We start from the raw sequence: 22,629 nt of genomic DNA, 5'->3' as shown, positions 1-22,629 counted from the left end.
TGGGGGCTGGCATCCTGGAGGAAGGCTCCCTCTTTTGGGCAGTGTAGGCGTGCGTCTGTGTACATCTAGGTGTGTGTGTCTGTGTGTATGCACAAATGCCTACCCAGTCTCTCCTTTACCTCCCCCATCACTAAGTCCCCCAATGTGAAGCCTTCCCACCAATATCCACATGGACTTCAAAGTCACCTCTCAGTTATGGGGGAGAGATCAGTAACCTCAGAGGATGTCCCTCCTAGCTACCTTTATCAATCATCCTGTTACATAAATGATTATGGTTGCCCAACAGGAGGTAAGTGCTATAAACCTTAATAGAATCAGTGGTATGGCCATACATGTTTGGAAGTAATGAGATGGGGAGAGGTAGAAATTTCTCATCTATAAGGTGGGGAGTTAGAAGATACTCTCTCAATTGCATGGACCAGCAAACAGATATTTATATTATAGAAGATAACTAATAAGGTGCTTAGTATAATGTGTACAATGGTTGACTGGTTACCAGTCAACCATTGTGATGTCATCAGGATTATAACCTCACTTAATAGGGTCCTGGCAACCGTGGAATGGCAAGTCCCAAATGAATAGCGACTTCTTTTGGGTGAGCATATCTATTCCGCCTTTCCTCTTTACTTTCCCAAATAAGGTGATCTTACTCCCTTAGCCAAAAAGGATCCCTGTGGGTGCTTTAAGTCCCCATCTGTCTGCATTAACTTGGACTCTGTATCCAGTAGCCTGGAAATACCTGAGTATTGCTCTTTGTAACCCAGTGTATGGCTCCCCGAGTAAATTAAATGGTCAGAGGTCTCTTTGGGAAGGATTTGGAAAATCACTGCTGTGTACATTTGCTGTGGATCCGGCTTCTCTTTTACTGAATGGGTGTTTTGGATCTGAGAACTGGCTCAGGTGGGGAAGCTGGGAAGGAGATTGTGACTTTCCACTGGGTCAGCTGACTTCAGTCTTCTGCAATCCAGATTTTATAAATATATATATATATATACACACACACACACATATATGTATTTGATTACATATATTATGCCTTTGTTGACCGCCTATCTATCTAGTCCCATGTCCTATCAGCCATCTCCATGGATCCCTGCAAGTCAGGTGCCCCTATCTGTCATTCTGACCCTGCTTCCCTCTACAGCAATCATGCCCACATTGCTTCGAATGGTAAGTGCTGCCACCCAGCCTCTGTCACTCCAGGATCCCATTACTAGAGAGCCCAGTTCTGTAACAGCATCCCCTATGGTCGGCCCTGGCCTACACATCCCACTGGGCGTCACCGAGTTTCTCAGCAAAGCTGGTGGTGCCCCCACCTCTCATGGCCTTGGTAAACAGAGTGTCCTCCGGCTCTTCTTATGAAATATATTCCGCTAGAAGCATCCGTTCTAACAGGTTCACTTCCCTGAGCCTGTTGAGCTCTTCCTTCATCTACCATGGAAGCCATACTATCTTGACTTCACTTAATGTGTCTCACTTCTCTTGCCAAGTACCATCCATATGGTGTATCAGAAGCAGTCCACTCAGGGCCCTTGACAAAGTGTTAGACCTATATTATGGGAGAGCGAGCCCACATCTACAAACCCTTCCTTAACCCCACTCCCGCCCCTTGATCTAGCCCATTGGGATCCATTTTGAGGCTCATTTAAAGTTCCTGCTAGTATATATTAGCATGGTCCTGCAAGCTCATTCCATTCCTCCCTTAGCAAGCCTGCAACACTTCCCCAGGTAGGCCATACTGAGGCCTAATTTTATTTTATTTAAAAATTTTATTTATTTATTTAGGCTGTGCCGCAGGGCATGTAGGATCTTAGTTCCCCAACCAGGGATTGAACCCGCTCCCCCTGCATTGGAAGCTTAGAGTCTTAACTACTGGACCACCAGGGAAGTCCCTGAGGCCTAATTTTAGTGATTGGTCTAGCGGCTACGGGGCAGATCCTGGAAAATGCATTGTCTTGTAGGGTACCTGCCTCATTTGAAGCTTCTGCGTAGTCTTCAGATTGGAGGGTGGGAGTTGGCCACTTCTACAGGCCCCAAAGGTTCAGAGGAGTCTGAAGTTCTACCACTGTTTGGTTCTCATCCCTAGTTCCTTCTCAGAGCCCAGACTATGGTGTTGGGGATTAACCATGGCTGAGGAGTTGACCATTTCTAAAGATCAGCTCATTTTAAGTGAGCCTGAGCCTGGTCCTCGGAACGAACGGTCTGCTGTCTGACTGCAGGTGATGGTTACAACAGGCTCCTAAGCAGGTCCACGGGCTTTGCTGTATATTGATGACGGATTGACCAGAGGCAGTCATTTTCCCTCTTTAAAGCATCAGTGACCACCTAATTTCAGTTTAAAAAATTACTATTTCCCCCACATCCTCAATCACCAGAGAGATTGCCTAAGCCAATGCAGCCCCATCCACCTCTCTCCCACCCAGCTCCCCCAAGGTGAGGGTCATCACACAGCTGTCAGCATCCCAGCTACCACTTGAAATCCTATCCTTAGACTCTGCTTCTTAGGACCATTCCAGGTACCGACTCTCTAAGCTGGACCACCGAGAAGCAGGGCTTGAGACAGAATTCAGATGCATAGGATACATCGAGGGAGTTTTAAAGGGAATGAAGGGAGGGAGAGGGCAGGGAAGAGTTAGGCAAGGATGTCGTCTCAGTGGGAGATGAGCTTCCTTCTGATTCCATTGGCTCTGGAATGTAAACCGCATCGCAAGACTGGTCACTAATCGAGGCAAGGTCTTTCTGAACCCTTGCGTTGGGGAGCCATTGGTATAGACTGAAAGGGGGGAGGGTAGGTGGGCTTAGCCTCCCCAGAAGGCAGCTCCCCACCAGCCAAGAACAGTTGTCAGAAGGGGGCAGCTGTGGGTTATTAGCGACTAACATACATAACAGCTGGGAAGGGAATTCATGAGTCAGCCAGCAAAGCGGATCTAGATGGGGCATTAACAGAGTCCACCACCGGCTCCCTCATTATCTGGAGGGCCTTGAAAAATCTAATTTATTCCTCTTTGACACCTTCTGCTCTTTGATCGTGTGATCACCTGGCTTGGGAGGTGGCGCACTTGGCGTCAGTTTACCTCTCGCCTAAAGACAGTTTTGGTCAAGGCAACTGGCTAAGTAATTAGCATAGGTCCCACAGCTTGTAAGAACAGAGGCAAAGTGAAATCTTCTCCCAACAGCATTCACTTTGGTTTCCTCTGGTCTGGAGGAAAACGAATTTCTGGGGCAAAAGCCAAAGACCCAGCTGTTTGAAGGCAGGGACTTCCTAACGTCCTTTGTTAACTACTCTATTTATGTCATGAGTTTGCACTGAAGTGGCCCCAAAATTCTTTAGAGGAAAAGGGCCTCTATGTTTGCTTTCAAAGCACGGAGGAAGGAGCAGAGGGCTGTGTAACAACCCCTCCCCTCCAAAAAATTCTGTTCTGGAGAGAATGCCAAGGGATTTTTTTTTTTTTAAATCTCTTTTCCTACTCTACTGTATTAAGACGTTAACTGCAGGGGCAGTTTGTCAATAGGATATGAAATGGAAACTGATATTAGAAGCCAAACTTCTCATGTGACTTCCAAAGGAAGCATTTTGAAATAACCACAAAGCTCAGGTTTGTTAGGCATGACTAACAAACTAATGACTGTTAGGCATTTGACTCTTTAATTCCTTCTTATTCTGTATTTAATCACCTGCAAGTCATTTGGAAAAGGCAAGCAAATTACTGGATCCATCCCTATGGCTATTCTGTTCTTCCAAGTCTCTTATTAGTGTTGCCAGGACCGTGCAGGTGAAATTTCATAACCATTCTTCATCAGGAAGTAAATTGTGGTGTTAATCCCAAAAGTGGGTACTGAATTTTGGAGGTTTGGAATTCACCTTTTCCTTTTTGGTTTTCTCAGACAACTTCAGTGTTCTGCTCCAAACGCACAACAGCTATTTCATCACTTCAGTGATTTCTTTCCATAATAGTGAAATTAGCACTACTTTAAAAGACACAGGGGGAGCAATAAGATTCCGATGGCGGCTTCATGGAAGAACAGACACAGGCAGGATTTCTATAAGCAGAAGCAGGAGTGGGGTGTTTGTAGGAAAAAGGAGGTTATGGCTGGGACACAAAAGAGGAGAGAGAACTGTAGGCCTTCAATGCCAGGTAAAGGAGATGAGACTTTTCCGTGGGCCAAGAAAGTAGCTAAAAGCTCTTCGGAGGGGACCCACATCTGACCTGTGTCTTTGAAAGATCATCCTGGCCGCAGCGTGGAAGCTGAAAGAGAGTGGAGTGACGGTAAGGAGACTGTGGGAAGGCGAGGGGCGAGACTAGGAAGGTTGCCCCGGGAGGGCGGGGATTACAGCCCGTGGGTAGGTCGGGTGGGTGTGACCTGGTGTAAGGGGTTAGGTCAGGAAAGGAGAGAGAAGAGAGACAGAGGGAGGACTCGGTCAGTGCGGGAGAGTGCCACGTCCCTAATCAAAGCAGGGAACCCCACAGAGAGGAGCAGGGTCGTGGTGGAGGGGAGATGCCACGATCAATCAATTCGTTTTCTGCTCGACCTCGCGGTGGAGACATCCAATAAGCGGCTGGAAATATGGATCTGGCCCTCCGGAGCAAGAGCCGGTCTTGCTCCGGAAGTATGGTCTGGCCCTCCGTTGCAAGAGCAATACTCGGATCTGAGATGAGATCTTGACGGGATAGGCGGGGGTCTGCCTTTTCTGGAGCCGGGTTTCTCCGCTTCCAGTAACAGTTGTCGAAGTCTGATGGCGCGCTGGAGCACCGCTGGGTCCGGTGTTCTTCAAGTCCGGGTCTCTAGGCCGAGGGGCGTCTCCCGGAGCCGTGTCCATTTGGGGGGGCCAGGTGTCCCGCGTGGGCCGTGCACCCGCGCGGGCCGGACTGAGCGCACACGCCGCAGGGCTGTCTCGGCCCTCCCGTCGCGGCCGCCGAGGGCCGCGCGGTCCGCTCCAGCCGGCCGCTGGGGAAAGACCTCACCCGCCCGCACCGTACAGCTCGGCTCCACCAATCAGCGCGCTCCTTCCGCGGCCGACCAGCGCTCCAGTGACGCGCGGGCCAGCCTGCGCCCGCGGCGCTTTGGCGATGGCCCCTCCCGCGCTAGCCCGGCTACTTAGCTGCGCGCTGCGCCTCTTGTGCGACGGCCCCTGGGCGGCGGCGCGTGCGGGCGCGGCCTTGGCGCGCCCCCTGGCGGCCCGGCGGGGCGCTGCGGGCGCGGCGCTGACCCGGAGGCGGCGGCGGCGGTGCCCGGATGGAGGCACGTCATTGTCCCCCGCCGGGCGGCTGGGCTGTGTGCGGCGGCGGCGGCGGCGGCGGCGGCCGCCGAGGGGGATGGAGCGAGCGCCGAGCCGGGTCAGGTAAGCTCCCGCCTCTTTCCTGCCCGCCGCTGGCCGGCGTGGGGCCCGCGGAGCGCCCCGCTCGCCTCGGCCGCAGCTGCCCTGGCCGCCCCTCTGCCGGCGCGGCCCGCCGGGGGCTGGCGCGGCCCCTCGCCCGCCGCCCCCTCCGCAGCGGCGGGCCGCCCGGGACCCCGCCGCGCCGGTGGCAGTGCCGCCACCGCCGGCCGGGCCTGGCCGCTGGGGAGGGGGCGGCGGCCGCAACGGCCGCGGCGGCCGGGCTCCCAGATCGCCGGGCTGCGCGGGGAGGCCGGACCCCCCTGGTTGCCCATGGACACTGCCCTCCCACCCCCACCCGGCCCAGCCCGCCCCTCTCGGCCCGGGGGCTGGGCCCGGCTGGCTGCTCCGGGGCGGCCAGGCCCGCATGGGTCTGCCCGGGGTGGGCGTGTGCCGGCCGCTGAGCCGCCCGGAGTCCCCGGGCCGCCCACCGCCCCCCGCGTGGCTGCCACCTCCCGCCCCTCGGAGCCCCGGGCTCGCCTCCCTGCCCCCACTGCGCCCCCCAAAGAGACAAACTTTCCCACCCGGGCGTCCCGCCGGCCCGCCCGCCGCGCCGGTCCGTCCTCGCGGGGCCGTCCACCTGGCTAGTCCACCGGGTGTCCGAGTTCCCCACGCCTGCCGCCGGGCGGAGCGGGCACCCTCGGGAGGAGAGGAGGGGCCGGCCGGCCCGGCGTCGCGTCCCCCAAAGCGCGTGTGCCCTGGTCCTGTTCTTTATCTTCGGGGCAGGAAGACCCAACTTACCTGAGGCGGGGGCGTGGGGGGAAAGGGCGGTCAGTTTCAGATGTTTGAGATGAAGATTTGATGGGACAGAAGTTTTACCATCTAGGACTTTAACCTCGCTGTAATGAATGCAATTGAGATTACTTTTGTGGAATAGCTCTTTTATATTACGGGAGGCCTTAGGGCTTACTTGTTTATGGGAAAACACGTTGGTTATTTAAAGTAAATACACTCAAATAACAGTAAAACTGGTTGAAAAACTAGTTAGCCCCTAAAACAGCAGTATTTTAGGTTCTTGTACGTTTTAGTGGAGTCTCAAATTTTAACTTGTACATTTGAAACATAATTCTCCTCTTCTGATTGTATTATTCATTCAAAGTGTATCGGTGTTGTGAATAATCGGTTTCACTTATTTGTATCTAGGGTCAGTTTCACTTCTTTTCTGTATCATTGAATTAAGTCTACAGAGTTTTTTTTGTAAAAGTTTAAAGCAAAGTGATTTGTTTCCTTACAAATAAGTAAAATCCAGGTTGTCTTTTTTAAAGCTTGTGAGTTTTCAAATGGAAATGCACCAAGAATGTGGGTTACATTGTTTATTAAGAAGTACAGGTATAACAGTTTCTTTTTGCATGTATTTATATTTTTACCACAATGTATGTGGAGTGCCATAATGTTCAAATAGCCATATGCTTATTCTTTTAAAAATGAAAAAGAATAATGTATTCTAGCATTTGGTCACCACAAGGGAGAAATACCATATAAGGGACAGCATTTTAAGACTTTCAAGTAAAACATTGTAATTAAAGCAGGTACACTTAATGGAAACAATTGAGAAGTCACTTTGTCTCATTCCTCCACACACATCCAACCTTGATTTTTGTACTCAGTTTTTTTCAAACATGCTTTTGTAACTTTTTGTTTGTCTATCATCAGGAGGTGTTGAGAGAAATTTAAACTTTTCATTGAAGTAGTTGCTTAAAAGTCCTGAGATTTATTTCAGTAATGTTTAGAAGCTTTACTGAGAGTAAAGAACATGTAACATCTGAATCCTGAGCCCTACGCAACATTGTTTGGCTTCCAGAAAGGTTTTCTCCAGCTTAATACCTGATGGTTTCAGGGTAAGAAGTCATTGGCTGAATATGCATCTGAAGGAGAATGGATGTTGTTGGTTTTCCCAAATTATAATGCTATGTGGTTATCAATGACTCCGTTGTATGTTTTCCTTGGGTTTTTTTTCTTAATTAAAGAGTTGTTCCCCCCCACCCCGCGATCCCCCCAAAGGCAACTGGAGCAAGTAAAATGGTTTTATTTAGTCATTTGTTAATGATTGTCCTGAAGGGATGTTTATCCCAGAAAATCAAGGTTTTTGCTATTTAACATTACTGTAAATAAGGCTGGCTTAATCGTCACTGTTTTGGCTTTCTTCTTCCTTTTCCTCCTCCTCTACTTCTTTTCCCCTTGTTGTCTTATTCTTGCCTCCACACTGTTTTGTAATTTCTTTTGACTGTCAGATGAGGAAAGTATAAACTTTATTTGGCTAATATGGCTCAGGCTTTCTTCCTGAATAAAGGTCCTGTGTTTTACCTAGATTGACTTAAAATTTCAGTTCAGTTTTTCTTTTTGTTAAGATCTAATTAACATCTTCTTCTCTATTTCTACGTAAGATTCCAAAAATATTTAAGTTTGTACTTTTTTGGGGGGTGATAATCTTAATTTAAATCTTTAATTTAAAATCACAACAGAATTGAGGCTTTTAAACAAACCTTATTGTGAGTAGACAGTGCATCGTAACATTTGTTGAAGTGTCACGTACATGGGTAATTATTTTACTGTGCTGAATATTTTTTAAAACAAGTTTTAAAGGCTATTCCTACTTCAGAATTTTTAAGGATTAAATGAGATACTTTATATAAAACAGTCAGCGAAAATTGGTGCTAGGAGCAAACGCTGGTTACGTCCTGTCTTCACAACTGATTCATTTGTTCAGCACATGTGTGGAGAGCTTTCCTTGTGCCAGGTCAGGGCATGTAAACAAGAACATGATGGAGAGCCGCAGGCAGGATGGCTGTGAGCGCTAAGGTGGAAATCTGGAAATCAGCCCGAGGGTGCCCAGGGTGCCACCAGAGCTTCCAGGAGGGGTTCTCAGACTGTCTTGGGGGAGGGGACTATCAAGGAAAGTGTCCCAGAGGAAATGAATTCTAAACGGAGAAGGTGTTCACTGGCTGGAGGTGGAAGGGTGGAGGAAGTTTGGGGAAAGAACAGCATGTGCAGAGCCTGGAGAGAGAAGACAGGACAGGACCAGGGGCACGGAGAGGCTCCTAGGGCGGCCAGTGTCCAGAGTCCGGGTGTCGGGATGCTGGGCCGGAGGCACTCGGGGCCGCCTGGAAGATCGTCTGCAGAGCAGTGGCCTCTGCTAGATTTGGTTGCCGCTAGACAATATGGGAAACGTTCCTAAAGTGCTGTGTTGTGGAGTTTGGTAGAGCCCAGCCGGGAATGTTGGGCTTGGGACCTTTTCCCAGTAGTGACTAGTTTGGGTAATAGTTGCTCCATTTCGTAGACCCAGTGGATTCTGTCCAGTCTCTCATAGGTCATTATGAAAATTAAGTAAGTTAGTGTGTGTTCAGTGGGTGACACAATGCCTAGCACATAGAAAGTGCTCAGTTAGTGGTGGCCCTAAGATTTTAATAGGGTTCAGAGAGAAAATTATAATTAAGTACTTTTATAACATGTATTTGTGTTCCAGTTTGATGTAAGTAATGCCTTATGGACTTCATTTTAAAAAATCATATATGCGAAATAAATGAGCCTCTTCAAAATGTGTTTCAAAAGTGAGACTTCCTGTATTAAAAAAAGTAATATATTTCAAACAATGTCATTTTGGACTTTAAGCTTCAAATTAAAGCTAGATTTTCTTTTCATGTAGTTGAGACTTTTCCTTGAGGAATTACATATGAATTGAAAATTGAGCCAAATGTGTTAGTGCATTTCACATTCTAGGTTTAAGCAAGGGAGAGAAAAAATATAGGTACTTTGTGAATGTATAGAGTTGGAAATTGAGATACCTGATTATAAAACGAAATAGCAGATTTTCAGAGGGCATGGAATAGAATGACAAGATCTAATCAAATACTTCATTGAAGATTTTATAATTAAAAATTGTTGGCATGTTCAGATTAGCACAACAGTAAATATCCCAAGGAAATTATTACAAAGTTAAAAAATAGTGTTGCTTTTGTATTGGGGTGATTTGTTGGAAAATTAACCTAGCCGTTTTTAATTGTTTTCAAAGATCTAATGGTAGAATAAGTAGATTACTCTTCTTACCTTATGAAACAAATGTATGCTTTTCTCATCTTTTACAGAGGTGAACAATGACCACAGGTGACAAAGCTTCAGAATCTTCAGACCCATCAACCTGTCAGAACCAGCCTGGCAGTTCTGAGGCAGTCTCACCTGGAGACATGGAGGCAGGTTCTGCCAGCTGGGGTACTGTGTCTTCATTAAATGATGTTTCAAGTCACGCGCTTTCTTTAGGACCAGTACCTGGTGCTGTAGTTTATTCAAGTTCACCTGTACCTGAAAAATCAAAACCATCACCACCAAAGGATCAAGGTACTACTTTCTAGAAGAATCACTACAAGAAACTCCTGTATAAATGCTGTCAGTGGGTTGGTAGTTTCAGAGAGGGGCTTATTTTGCAAGATACACTGCCACCTGAATGGCCAGCAGAGTTACATTATTTGACAGGCTTCATTTTCCTCTGCTGCTTGTTCATGATTAACATATGTATCATAGCAAGGTAAGATTATTTTTAGTTACTATGAATTTATTTGTAGTTGAATTCCTAATTTTTTGAAGGATAAACTTTGTTTTGGTGAGAGTTGAGATGGGCAAGCATTTCATTAACTTGTCCGTTAACTATAGTGCCCTAAGTAAATGTCTACCTTTTAAAAATTTAAAGATTTTTTTAATGTTTTTAAAAATGGTTGCCTTTTGACAAATGAGCTCCACCCAACTTTGTTTTTGTTTGTTTAGTTTTTGCCAGTTAAAATCGTCTGTAGAAATAAAGCTCTTTGAAAGCGAGCAGATCCTGTAAATGTTACATTATGTATAAAGCCAGGTTAATGTGGTTATATTTGTTAAAACCCATGCTGATAAGTAAGACATTGACACTTTAGTTGGTACTCCTGAGACTTTCGGATTTGGAAGCTTTGAAACCTTAAGAGATTAGTTCCCACACAGAACATTGTTTGGTCTAGAATAATTTGGCTCTCACGTTTTTTGTTTTGAGTCTTCCTAGTGCGTGTGATATTGTGATGTGGAGGTGGGTGGTAGGATTTGCTGAAGGTGTTTTGGGTGACGGGACATTTACATCACAAATCAAACAACGTAACTGAATGTTATACAGAGGGGTTTAAAGATCTTTATAAGCAGGGCATTCCCACAGGACATCCTCTCACAGACTCCAGCCTCCTGTCACCTTGCTGGGGCTCCTCTCTCTTCCTCAGGATTTAGTTTGTATCACCCCACCTGGCCCTTTTGGGGGCCCTTGTCACGCTCTTTGAACATCCATTTCTCCTTTCCTGATTTTGATCTCCCTTCTTCGGGAAGCTGAAGCCTGCCTTTTTGCATGCTTAAACACTCAATATTGCTATTAAAGTAGAGAACCATCCATTGGGCATCTCACTCTTTGGTAGTACTGAGGAACTGCTGAACTTTTGAAAAAACAGTCTTGCTGTGGATGATTTTTGACCTTTCCTAAATAAATTGTTTTTGAGCCTCGCCTGAGTATCATTAGCAATCTGTTTGTAAGTTTTAAAAATAGATAAGAAATTTTTAGACCATGTAGACTATACTTATGAGTATGTATAGTGATGCCTAACAGCCTGTTTCCCTGCTGGTAAATTTGGGATGACATCACTACCAGCCTTTAGAATTGAGAGTATCCGACAGCTAGTGAGGACTGAGGAGGTGAGATGATGGTGAGGATGACGTGCTGCTGGGGGTACAGAACATGAGCATCCTCAGCACATATTACAGGGAATCGACTTTCCTGCACTTTTACTGTGTTGTACTTTGTTTATTTTTAAAATTATTTTAATGAAAAATTTTAAGTAGGTGCAGAAGAGAGAATAATTGTAATGAAGTCTCACGTGCCCCTCAGCCAGCTTTGATGTTTATCAGCTCCTGGCCAATTATACCTCCACCCACTTACTCCTCTCCCCACTCCCCATCATTTTAAAGCAAATCCAGGACTTTATACTTCATCTATAAATAGTTCAGTGTGTATATTTAAAGAAATCATGTCTGAAAATTAAAAGCTTTTTATATTAAAAATCCAGTCAATGTGCAGATTTCCCTGGTTGTTGTATAATTTTTTTTAACAGTTGGCTGTTGAAATCAACCTCCAAACAAGGTCTATGCTTTGCATTTGGTGAATATCTTTTAAGTTTTTTTTAATCTGTTATATGCTGCCCCCCACTTTTTTTGTCCTTGCAGTTTGTTTATCAAAGAAACCAAATCATATAGAGTTTCCCACATTCTGGGCTCTTTCTTTTAAAATGTCCCTTTCTCCCCTGTATTTCTGGTTAGCTGGTCATAAGAATCTTGATCAGATTCAGGTTTGATGTGTTGCTATTTATGCAGCTTCGGAAGTATACAAAGCTTTCTTTTTAAATATTTGTTTATTTTTCTAGCTCTAGGTGATGGCATTGCTCCTCCAGAAAAAATTCTTTTCCCATCTGAGAAGATTTGTCTTAAGTGGCAGCAAACTCATAGAGTAGGAGCTGGGCTCCAGAATTTGGGCAATACCTGTTTTGCCAACGCAGCGCTGCAGTGTTTAACTTATACACCACCACTTGCCAACTACATGCTATCACACGAACACTCCAAGACATGTAAGTGTTCTGTATTATTTTATGTGTATAGTGTTATGGTATGCTAACCTACTTTCATTTTTTTTCTCTGAAATGAAAGTGAAGCTTTAAGCCAAGAATTTGATCATCACTAAGGAGTTGGTTTCTTCTTTTAGAAATCATGGAGGAAGACAAAGATTTACATTCAGGTCGCATAAAAAACATTTTGCACATGATTTGACCTGTAGAATTATTTTAAAAGAAACATATTTTATCAGCATTTGGCATTTCTGAAGCCCCTGCTGGCTTTCTGCACTTGCTAAAAAATGTGACTAAAAAATGTGACATAAATGTCTACTGTCAACAGCTTGGGACAAGCAGGGCTAAGAATCCCACTTCTCCTGGCATCCATCCTGTGTTGAACGCTTGATTCATTTACAGGCTTTAAGCATTAACGGAGAGGAGCCTCTTGTCACTGGTCCTCACCTCCTGGAAATTCATGCAGGACTTTCCCTTTAGTGTGTGAGAGCTCGGTTTTCAACCCAGAGGGCAGGAAGTTAGTTAACACACGTTATGTCTTTAATTAGGTGAGAGCCAACTCCGTGGTCAACTAGTGAAATTCAGAATTTAGAACATACCCGTTTTTTGAGGTTTTGACCTTCTGCATATAGTGTTGTACATACTCTTCACCCTTGATAAGTGAAATCTCCCTGTTCTTTGATCTACATTAATGTGTGTGTGTGTATGTTAGGGTGCTGGTCCTTCATTATTAGGGTGAAAAAAAAGCCCCTTGGTTTCTTTTTGAATAGCCCTTTACTTTTTTGTTTTTTTTTTTGTGGCTTGTGGGATCTTAGTTCCCCCACCAGGGATTTATTTATTTATTTATTTATTTATTTATTTGGCTGTGCCGAGTCTTCATTGCAGCACGCGGGATCTTTGATCTTCATTGCGGCGTGCGGGTTCTTTAGTTGTGGCATGTGGGATCTTTAGTTGAAGCATGCGAACTCTTAGTTGCAGCATGCATGTGGGATCTAGTTCCCTGACCTGGGATCAAACGGGGCCCCCTGCACTGAGAGCGTGGAGCCTTAGCCACTGGACCACCAGGGAAGTCCCCCGACCGGGGATTGAACCTGGGCCCTCGGCAGTGAAGGTGCCGTGTCCTAACCACTGGACCACCAGGGAATTCCCAAATAGTTTTTTACTTAATGGAGAATTTAGACTCACTCTTTTAAAACTTTATTCCCCCAAAGAGCAAAATTATGGTTTTAAAGAATTTGGAAAGTACAGAAAATTTTAAGGTAACCAAAAGAAAATCACCTAGAATCTCACCATCAAGAGGTGTTTCTTATGCCAGGGTTTCAAATTACAGAAGGAAGATTCTGTTTGCCCTCATTTTCTTCCTTTTTAAGTCCATAATTCATTCCCCACAGACAGCTTTCCTATCACTTTTGCACTTAATGAAAGTAGGATGTGGATGAAAACCCAGCACTGGCACCTGGACAGAGAGAGAGAGGATGGAGACAAAAATGCAGACACTCGGGGTATCCAGAATTAGGTGCCTGTCTTTTATAGGCCATTGGTAGTTTTCTCTTTCTCTCTGTTTTCTCAGCTTTATTGAGGTGTTGTTGATAAACAATAAATTGCATGTTTAAAATACACAATTTGATGCATTTTGACATTTGTGTATACCCATGAAACGATCCCCACAGTCTACATCATGGACATACTCATTGCCCCCTAAAGAGTCTCAGTGCTCCTTTGAAATCAGCCCCTCCCGCCCTTTCCTGTCCCTCATCCCCTCCACCCCAGGCAGCCCCTGATACGCTTTCTGTTTGCTACCGATTAGTTTGTATTTTCTAGAATGTCTTCTATGTGGAATTACGCAGTATATATTTTTATATTGCCTGGCTTCTTTCACTCAGCACAGTTATTTCAGCATTATTCCATGTTGTTGCATGTATCAATAGTTAATTTTTATTGCTGAGTAGTATTCCATTGTATGGATAGATGTACCACAGTTTGATTCTCCATTCACCTATTGATGGACATTTGGGTGATTTCCCATTTTGGGCCATCACAAATTAAGCTACTATGAGGACTTCCCTGGTGGCGCAGTGGTTAAGAATCTACCTGCCAATGCAGGGGACACCGGTTCAATCCCTGGTCTGGGAAGATCCCACATGCCACGGAGCAGCTAAGCCTGTGCGTCACAACTACTGAGTCTGCGCTCTAGAGTCCATGAGCCACAACTACCGAGCCCATGTGCTGCAACTGCCAAAGCCCGCGTGCCTAGTGCTCTGCAACAAGAGAAGCCACCACAATGAGAAGCCCATGCACCGCAACGACGAGTAGCCCCCACTCGCCACAACTAGAGAAAGCCTGCACGCAGCAACGAAGACCCAACGCAGCCAAAACACAAAACAAAACAAAACAACAAATTAAGCTACCTTGAAGTCTTTGTAAGGACATGTTTTCATTTCTTGTGGGTAAATATCTAGGAGAGGAATGGCTTGGTCCTATAGTATGTGTGCGCTTAACTTTAAGTTACTTCCAAACTGTCTCCCAAAGGGATTGTGATATTTTACATTTCCACCAGCAGTGAATGAAACTTCCATTTGTTCCCTATCTCCCCTAATACTTGGCGTGGTCAGTCTTTCCAATTTTAGCCACTCTAATAGGTGTGTAGTATAATAGTATCTTACTGTGGTTTTAATTTGCATTTCCGTAATGAATAATGATGTTGAACATCTCTCCATATGGTTCTTTGCCATCTGTGTATTTGCTTTGCTCAGGCGCCTGCTCATATCTTTTGCCTGATTTAAAATTGCGTAGTTTTCTTATCGTTGAGTTTTGAGAGTTCTTTATGTATTCTGGATAGAAGCCCTTTATCAGATATGTAATTTGCAAATGTTTCCCAATCTGGAGAAAATAGTCTCCTCACACTGTCTTTCAAAGAGCATGTTTTTAGTTTTGAAGAATACTACTTCATTATTTTTCCATTGTTATCATCTGTGCTTTAGGTGTTGTATTTAAGAAATCTGCCTAACGAGAGGTTGCAACGATTTTCCCTTTAGTTTTTAGCAGTTTTATACTTTCAGTTTTTATATTTAGGTCAGTGATACATTTTGAGTTAATTTTTATTTGTGGTGTGAAGAATGGATTAAAGTTCATGTTTTTCAATATGGATATCCAGTTGTTCCAGCACTATTTGTTCAAAAGATAGCCGTTTCTCTACTGAATTGTTTTTGTACCTTTGTCAAAAATCAATTGATCAGGGCTTCCCTGGTGGCGCAGCGGTTGGGAGTCCGCCTGCCGATGCAGGGGGTGCGGGTTTGTGCCCCGGTCCGGGAAGATCCCACGTGCCGCGAAGCGGCTGGGCCCGTGAGCCATGGCTGCTGTGCTCCGCAACAGGAGAGGCGCAGCAGTGAGAGGCCCGCGTACCGCAAAAACAACAACAGCAGCAGCAACAAAAATCAATTGATCATATACATACGGATCTATTTCTGGACTCTGTTTTGTTACACTGATCCACTATCTGTCTTGACACCATAGCACAGTGCCTTGTTACTATATATTTAAAAGTTTTGAAGTCAGGTAACTTTTCCAACTTTGTTCTCCTTTTTCAAAGTTGTTTTGGCCATTCTTGGTCCTTTGCATTTCCAAATGAATTTTGAAATCAGTTTGTCAATTTCTACAAAAAAGCTTCCTGAGATTTTGATTAGGATTGTGTTGAATCTGTACATCAGTTTGGGACGAATGACATCCAAACAGTATTGTCTTCTGACCCACAAACTAGGTATTTATTTAGGTTATCTTCAGTTTTTCTTAGCTGTGTTGCATAGTTTTCAGTATACAAGTACAATTTGTACATTTTTTAATCCGATTTATCCCTAAGTATTTCATATTTTTGAAAGCTATTATAAATGGTAATAGTTTTTGAATTTCGATTTTTGATTGTTCATTGTGAGAATATAGAAATGCAGTTGAACTTTGTTTATTGATCTTGTATCCTACAACTTTGCTCAGCTCCTTAATTCTAGTAGTTTTTTTAATACAATTACTTGATTGATGCCCTTATGATTACTTAGAGGCGTGTTTTTAGTTGCGAGATGATTGGGGATTTTTCGGAAATTGTCCTGTTACTGATTACCTGTTACTTTAATTCCATTGTGGTCAGAGAAGATACTTTTATTGTTTGAATCCTTTGAAACTTGAGACTTGTTTTATGCACCAGAACGTGGTCTAGCTTGTTAAATATTCCACGTGTACTTAATAAGGATGTGTATTCTGCTGTGTTGGTTGGAGTTTCTATAAATGCTGATTATGTTTAGTTACTTGATAATGTTGTTGAGGTTGTCTTTTATGTCCTTTCACTGCTTTTCTGTCTACTTGTTCTATCAAATTTTGAGAGAGGTATGTTGAAATAAAAGAAATTTTTGAATTTGTTTCTTCATTCTGTTCTATCAGTTTTGCTTCATGTATTGTGAAACTCTGTCACTTAAGGTTATTATGACCTCTTGGTGAACTGACCTATTTATAACTTATGAAATGACCCTCTTTATCCCAAATAGTATGCTTTACTCTGAAATCTGCTTTGTCTGAAATAGAGCCACTCCAGTTTTCTTATTAATGTTAGCATGGTATGTCTTTTTCCATCTTTTAACTTTTAACCTATTTGTGTTTATATTTAAAGTGGATTTCTTGTAAACAGCCTATAGTTTGTTCTTGTTTTTTAATCCAGTCTTACAGTCTCTGCCTTTTAAAATATAAATCATTTATATTTAATGAGAGTATTGATATGATTGGTTTTACATTTACCATCTTGCTATTTGTTTTCTAATTGTCCTGTATTCTTTGTTCCCTTTTTCATCGTTTTCTGCTTTCTTTTGGAATGAGTAATTTTATATTTCCTCTCCATTATTGGCATATTTTCTCTAACTTTGTTTTCTCTTTTTAGTGGTTGCTTTAGGGTTTAGCATACATTTTTAACTTACCATAGCTTGCATTGAGATACTATTACATTTCTTGTGTAGTATAAGGACTTTATGACAGTATACTTTCATGGTCTCTCTCTAGGCATTTGTGCTATTGTTGTCACACGTTTTATTTTTACTTAATTTGTATCCACATAATATATTGTATTATTTTGCTTTAAATAAAATTTAAAAGTTTTAAGTAGTTTGTTAAGGTTTCTTTACCAGTCTTTTATATTTACTTACTCTTTTATCATTTCCACTGCTTTTAATTCCTTTGTGTAGATCCAGACATCCATCTGGTATTTTTTCATATGCCTGGAGGAATTCCCTTAACTTTTCTTGTTGGTGACAAACTGTTTTTTGTGTTTGTTTGGTTGGTTGGTTTTCTTAATAAATTTATTTATTTATTTATTTTTGGCTGCGTTGGGTCTTCATTGCTGGGTGCGGGCTTTAGTTGCGGCGAGCAGGGGCTACTCTTCCTTGTGGTGCACGGGCTTCTCATTGTGATGGCCTCTCTTGTTATGGAGCATGGGCTCTAGGTGCGTGGGCTTCAGTAGTTGTGGCACACAGGCTCAGTAGTTGTGGCTCATGGGCTCTAGAGCGCAGGCTCAGTAGTTGTGGCGCCTGGGCTTAGTTGCTCCACGGCATGTGGGATCTTCCTGTACCAGGGGTCGAACCCGTGTCCCCTGCATTGGCAGGTGGATTCTTAAACACTGCGCCACCAGGGAAGCCCCCAAACTCTGTTTTTTGGGTTTTGTTTTATTTATTTGTTTGTTTTTTATTCTTGGTCTGAAATATTTTTATTTTGCCTTTTTTTGAAGCTAAACTTTATTTTGAGGTAATTTTAGATTTACTTGCAGTTGTAAGAAATTACACAGAGGCCTCCTATGTACCCTTACCCAGTTTCCCCCAGTGGTGACACTGTAGTTCAGTCTCACAGCCAGGATATTGATATCGATACAGTCAAGGTACAGAACATTTCCATCACTAAGGATCATGTTTCCCTTTTATAGCCAAGCCCACTTCACTCGTGTCCCCACCTCCTCCTTAATCCCTGGCAACTACTAGTTATCACTTCTATTATTTTGTCATTTCAAGAATGTTACATATGTTGAATTATATAGTAGGGATTGGCTTTTTCACTCCACATAAGTCTCTGGATATTCATTCACTTTGTTGTGTATATTAATAATTTGTTCCTTTTTATTGCTGACTAGTATTCCATGGTATGGATGGACCACAATTTGTTGAACCGCTCATCCCTTAAAGGACATCTGGGTTGTTTCCAGTTTCTGGATATTATGAATAGAGCTGCTGTAAACATTAGTGTGTAGAGCATATGTGTGAACACAAGTCTTTATTTCTCTGGAATAAATGCCCAGAACTACAGTTGCTGGGTCATAAGGTAGTTGCGTGTTTAGTTTGGTAAGAAATTGCCAGGTAGTTTTCCAGAGTGGCTGACCAGTTTACGTTCCCACCAGCAGTGTATTGCGCTCCAGTGGCTCTGCATTGTTGCCAGCATTTGGTGTTTCACTGTTTTTCATTTTAGCCATACGGTAATGATGAGTATAATGATATCTCATTGTAGTTTTAATTTGCATTTCCCTAATGCCTAAAGGTCTTGAACTTCTCTCCATGTGTTTATTTACCATCTGTATATATCCCCTTTGGAAAATATCTCTTTGTGTCTTTTGTTCATTTTCTATTGTGTTCTTTGTTTTTATATTGTTGTTTTGTTCTTTATATATTCTAGATATTAGGTCTTTTTCGGATGTATATTTCCAACATTTCCTGCCAGTTTGAAGCTTGTCTTTTCATCCCCTTAACAGGGTCTTTCACAGAGCAAAAGTTTTAAATTTTGGTGAAGTCCAATTTTTCCTTTTATGGATTGTGCTTTTGCTGTCAAGTATAAGATCTCTTTGCATAGCCTTTGATCCTAAAGATTTTCTCCTATTTTTTTTCCTACAAGTTCTGTAGTTTTACATTTAGGTATGTGATCCATTTTACGTTAATTTTTGTATAGCATGAGGTTTAGTTTTTCTGTCTGTGGATATCCAGTTGCTCTAGCACCATATGTTTAAAAGGCTATCTTTCCTTCATTAATTGCTTTTGCACTTTTGTAAAAAAATCACTTGGGTGTATTTGTGTGGGTCTATCTCTGGGTCCCCTATTCTGTTCTGTTAAGGTATGTATCTGTCCCACAACACGGTTGGTCTTTGTTATTGTAGCTATGTAATAAATCTTGATATCAGGTAGAGTGAGTCCATCCACTTATTCTTTTTCAAAATTGTTTTTTTCTATTCTGGTTCCTTTGTCTTTCCATATAAATTACAGAATAATCTTGTCTATATGTACAAAAAAATCTTGTTGGGATTTTGATAGAAATTTTGTTAAACCTGTATCTCAGTTTGGGGAGAATTGACGTCTCTACTATGCTGACATTTCCAGTCTGTGGATGTGGTGTGTCTCTCCATTTACTTAGATCTTCTTTACTTTGTTTCATCAGTGTTGTGTAGTTAATCAGCATGTTTTGTTTTGTTAGATCTACACCTAATCCTTTTATTTTTTGAGGAATTATAAGCATCATTATATTTTTAATTTTGGTGTTCACATTTTTATTGCTGGTATATAAAAATACATTTGATTTTTGTATATTGACCTTACTGACTTCACTTAATATTTCTAGGCTTTTTTTTTTTCTTTTGGGAGTCCTTGTATTTTTCTATGTAGAGAATCATGTCATATGCAGATAGGGACATTTTTACTTACTCCTTACTGATCTGTGTCCTTTATTCCCTTTTCTTGCCTTATTTCACTGGCTAGAACTTCCAGCAATATGTTGAATAAGAGTGCTCAGAGCTGACGTCCTTGCCTCATTTCTGATCTTAGGGGAAAAGCATTCAGTTTGATGTTAGCTGTAGGTTTTTCCTTTTTATCAAGTCAAGGAAGTTCCCCTCTATTTCTTTTTTCCTCTTCTATTTCTGTTTTACTGATTCCCGCTTTTTATCTTGAATGAGTGATTTTTGTCAATAGCTTTTTCTGTGTCAAATTGATATGATCATGTGAATTTCTTCTTCAGCTTATTAATATAGTGGATTACACTGGTAGATTTTCCAGTACTGAGTCATCTTTGTATCTCTGGAATAAACTCCGTTTGGTCATGATGTTTATTTTTATATTTTGCTGAATTTTTGTTAAGGATTTTTACATGTGTTCATGAGATATGTCGCTCTTTAATCTTCTGTTTTTGTACCACCTTTGTGTGGTTTTGGTATCAGGGTAATACTAGCTTTATAAAATGAATTTGGGATATGTTAACTCCTGTTTTTCGGAAGAGATTGTGTAGAATTGATGTAAATTCTTATTTAGTGTAGAATCCATCAGGGAAACTATCTTGGCCTGGAGATTTCTATTCTGGGAGTTTTAAAATTGCAAGTTTAATTTCCTTAATAAGTATAGCGCTATTGCAATTATTTTATATTGGGTGGGTTGTGGTAGTTCACTTCTTTTGAGGAATTGGTCCATTTTTCCAAAGTTGTCAAATTTATGTGTGTGAAGTTATTTATAGTATTCCCTTGTTATCCTTTTGATGTCTGCAGGGTTGATATCCTTGTTTTTGCTTCTGATATTGGTATTACTGTAAATTTCCCTTGCAACACTGCTTTAGCTATGTCCCAAAACTTTTTTTTTAATTAATTAATTAATGTATTTATTTATGGCTGCGTTGGTTCTTCGTTGCTGCGCACGGGCTTTCTCTAGTTGTGGTGAGTGGGGGCTACTCTTTGTTGTGGTGTGCGGACTTCTCATTGCAGTGGCTTGTGTTTTTCGCAGATCACAGGCTCTAGGCACGCGGGCTTCAGTAGTTGTAGCATGCGGGCTCAGTAGTTGTGGCTCGTGGGCTCTAGAGCGCAAGCTCAGTAGTTGTGGCGCACAGGCTTAGTTGCTCCGCAGCATGTGGGATCTTCCCGGACCAGGGCTCAAACCCAGGCCCCCTGTATTGGGAGTGTGGAGTCTTAACCACTGCGCCACCAGGGAAGTCCTGTAACTGTTATTCTTATTTCAGGAGTGTGCCCGTTATTTATAATACCCCTTGATGTATATATAGAGTCATATTTTGCTAATTTGGAGGATTATCATCTGTTATCTTTCAGGTCATGCAGAAGGATTTTGTATGATGTGTACAATGCAGGCTCATATCACACAAGTGCTGAACCATCCTGGGGATGTTATTAAACCGATGTTTGTCATTAATGAGATGCGGCGTAAGTATCCTCTATAGTAGTTTATATTAGTATTTGTTAGCTAATTGGTCTTAATGGTCTAACTGGTAGATGATGAGCTCCTTGTGTATTACAACAAACAGCTTATTGTATATGTATATGTCTTTAATGAATAACAGGTTTTTAGTAAACTATTTACTATATAAACACATTTTGAAACCTAAAGTAAAAGATGACAATATAGTAAAGAAGGTGGTATTCAGTTTAATATATAAACACATTAAAAATTTTTAAAAACTCAATTTATTAATAAAATCATTGATAAGTTTTACAGTGTTTTTCTCAGATATTTGGATTTCTATGCTAATACTAACTCTAATATTGTCCCGCAGGTTTCTTTAGTTTTCAGTTAGTTTTAATTCAATGAATGAGTAGTACACTATACATAGTGATGGGAATTATCAAAATAAAGTTAATTATACTTTTAAAGAAAATTTTATACTCATAACTTAGCAAATTTGTGGATAAATTTCACTTTTTCTATACAATTTTTAAATGACTTTAAAATTTCCTCTTGAATTGTAATGATCCTGATAGGTCACATGAAATATTTTTATGCACTTTCTGTATGTTTTTTGCAGTAAGCTTTTACATCATCTTAATTAACTGAGTTGGAATAAAAAATGCTTGCGAATAAAACAAAAACCTAACTCTTACTCTGCTGTCTAGCTGGGTAATTATAGGGGTGGATAATTACACAGTGACAATTTATAATCTTTTTGCCTAAAAAGCTGCTGAAGATAAAGAGGTGTTATATTGGCCCTTGGTACTATTAACAGGCCAGAGTAGACAATGCAAAAATTTTTTAAACATTATAGGATCCCGGCAGAATTTTAGCCAGGGGTGATTTTGTTTGTTTAATTACGTGTATATATTACACACACACACACACACACACACACACACACACACACACACACACATACACATACACATACGGCAGGCATGTCTAATATTTTTAAACTTAGTCTTTAAGAGAATGTCATTGTGTGTATATACATACATCCATGAACATACACCGCCTGCTAACTCCAAACATATATGGTTGAATAATGAAATTGTCATTTTTGTAGGTCAGAACTGGTAGAATATTGGCAATTTCATGAGATTCAAGTTAATATATATTTATATATATTCATACACATTAAAATTCTATGTATATTGTTTATACTTTTGTGTTGTTTTTCATTATTATGTAATTTTGTCTTGCGGCTGTTTAGTCAATTAGAAATAGGACCAAGGTGATACTCAGTGGAGAATATAGTGTGTTCTCTAGGTTATTGGGATAGAATTTAGATAGGTTCACACATTTATGTTTTACATGGATTCTCTCAGGGAGATCTAGGGCCAGATTTAAGATGTGTGCACTGACATAACATTTGGGACAAATTTTTGAAACAGTACAGCCAAAGTTGAATTTATTC

General features: G+C 42.0%; 1 protein-coding gene across 1 annotated transcript in view; it reads left to right on the top strand.

The window, feature by feature from the left end:
• The first annotated feature begins 5,269 nt into the window (after positions 1-5,269).
• Positions 5,270-22,629, top strand: part of USP42 (ubiquitin specific peptidase 42) — a 35,743-nt gene continuing 18,383 nt past the window's right edge. The window contains exons 1-4 of the mRNA XM_082671593.1: positions 5,270-5,341; positions 9,457-9,706; positions 11,791-11,991; positions 21,077-21,187. Coding sequence (XP_082527719.1) covers positions 9,466-9,706; positions 11,791-11,991; positions 21,077-21,187 — 553 coding nt within the window. The 5' untranslated portion in view covers positions 5,270-5,341; positions 9,457-9,465. The remainder of the gene's footprint in view (positions 5,342-9,456; positions 9,707-11,790; positions 11,992-21,076; positions 21,188-22,629) is intronic.

This window comes from Grampus griseus (assembly GCF_964374135.1).
Source record: "Grampus griseus genome assembly, chromosome: 14".
NCBI lineage: Eukaryota > Metazoa > Chordata > Mammalia > Artiodactyla > Delphinidae > Grampus > Grampus griseus.
This window is presented reverse-complemented; position numbering and strand designations above follow the sequence as displayed.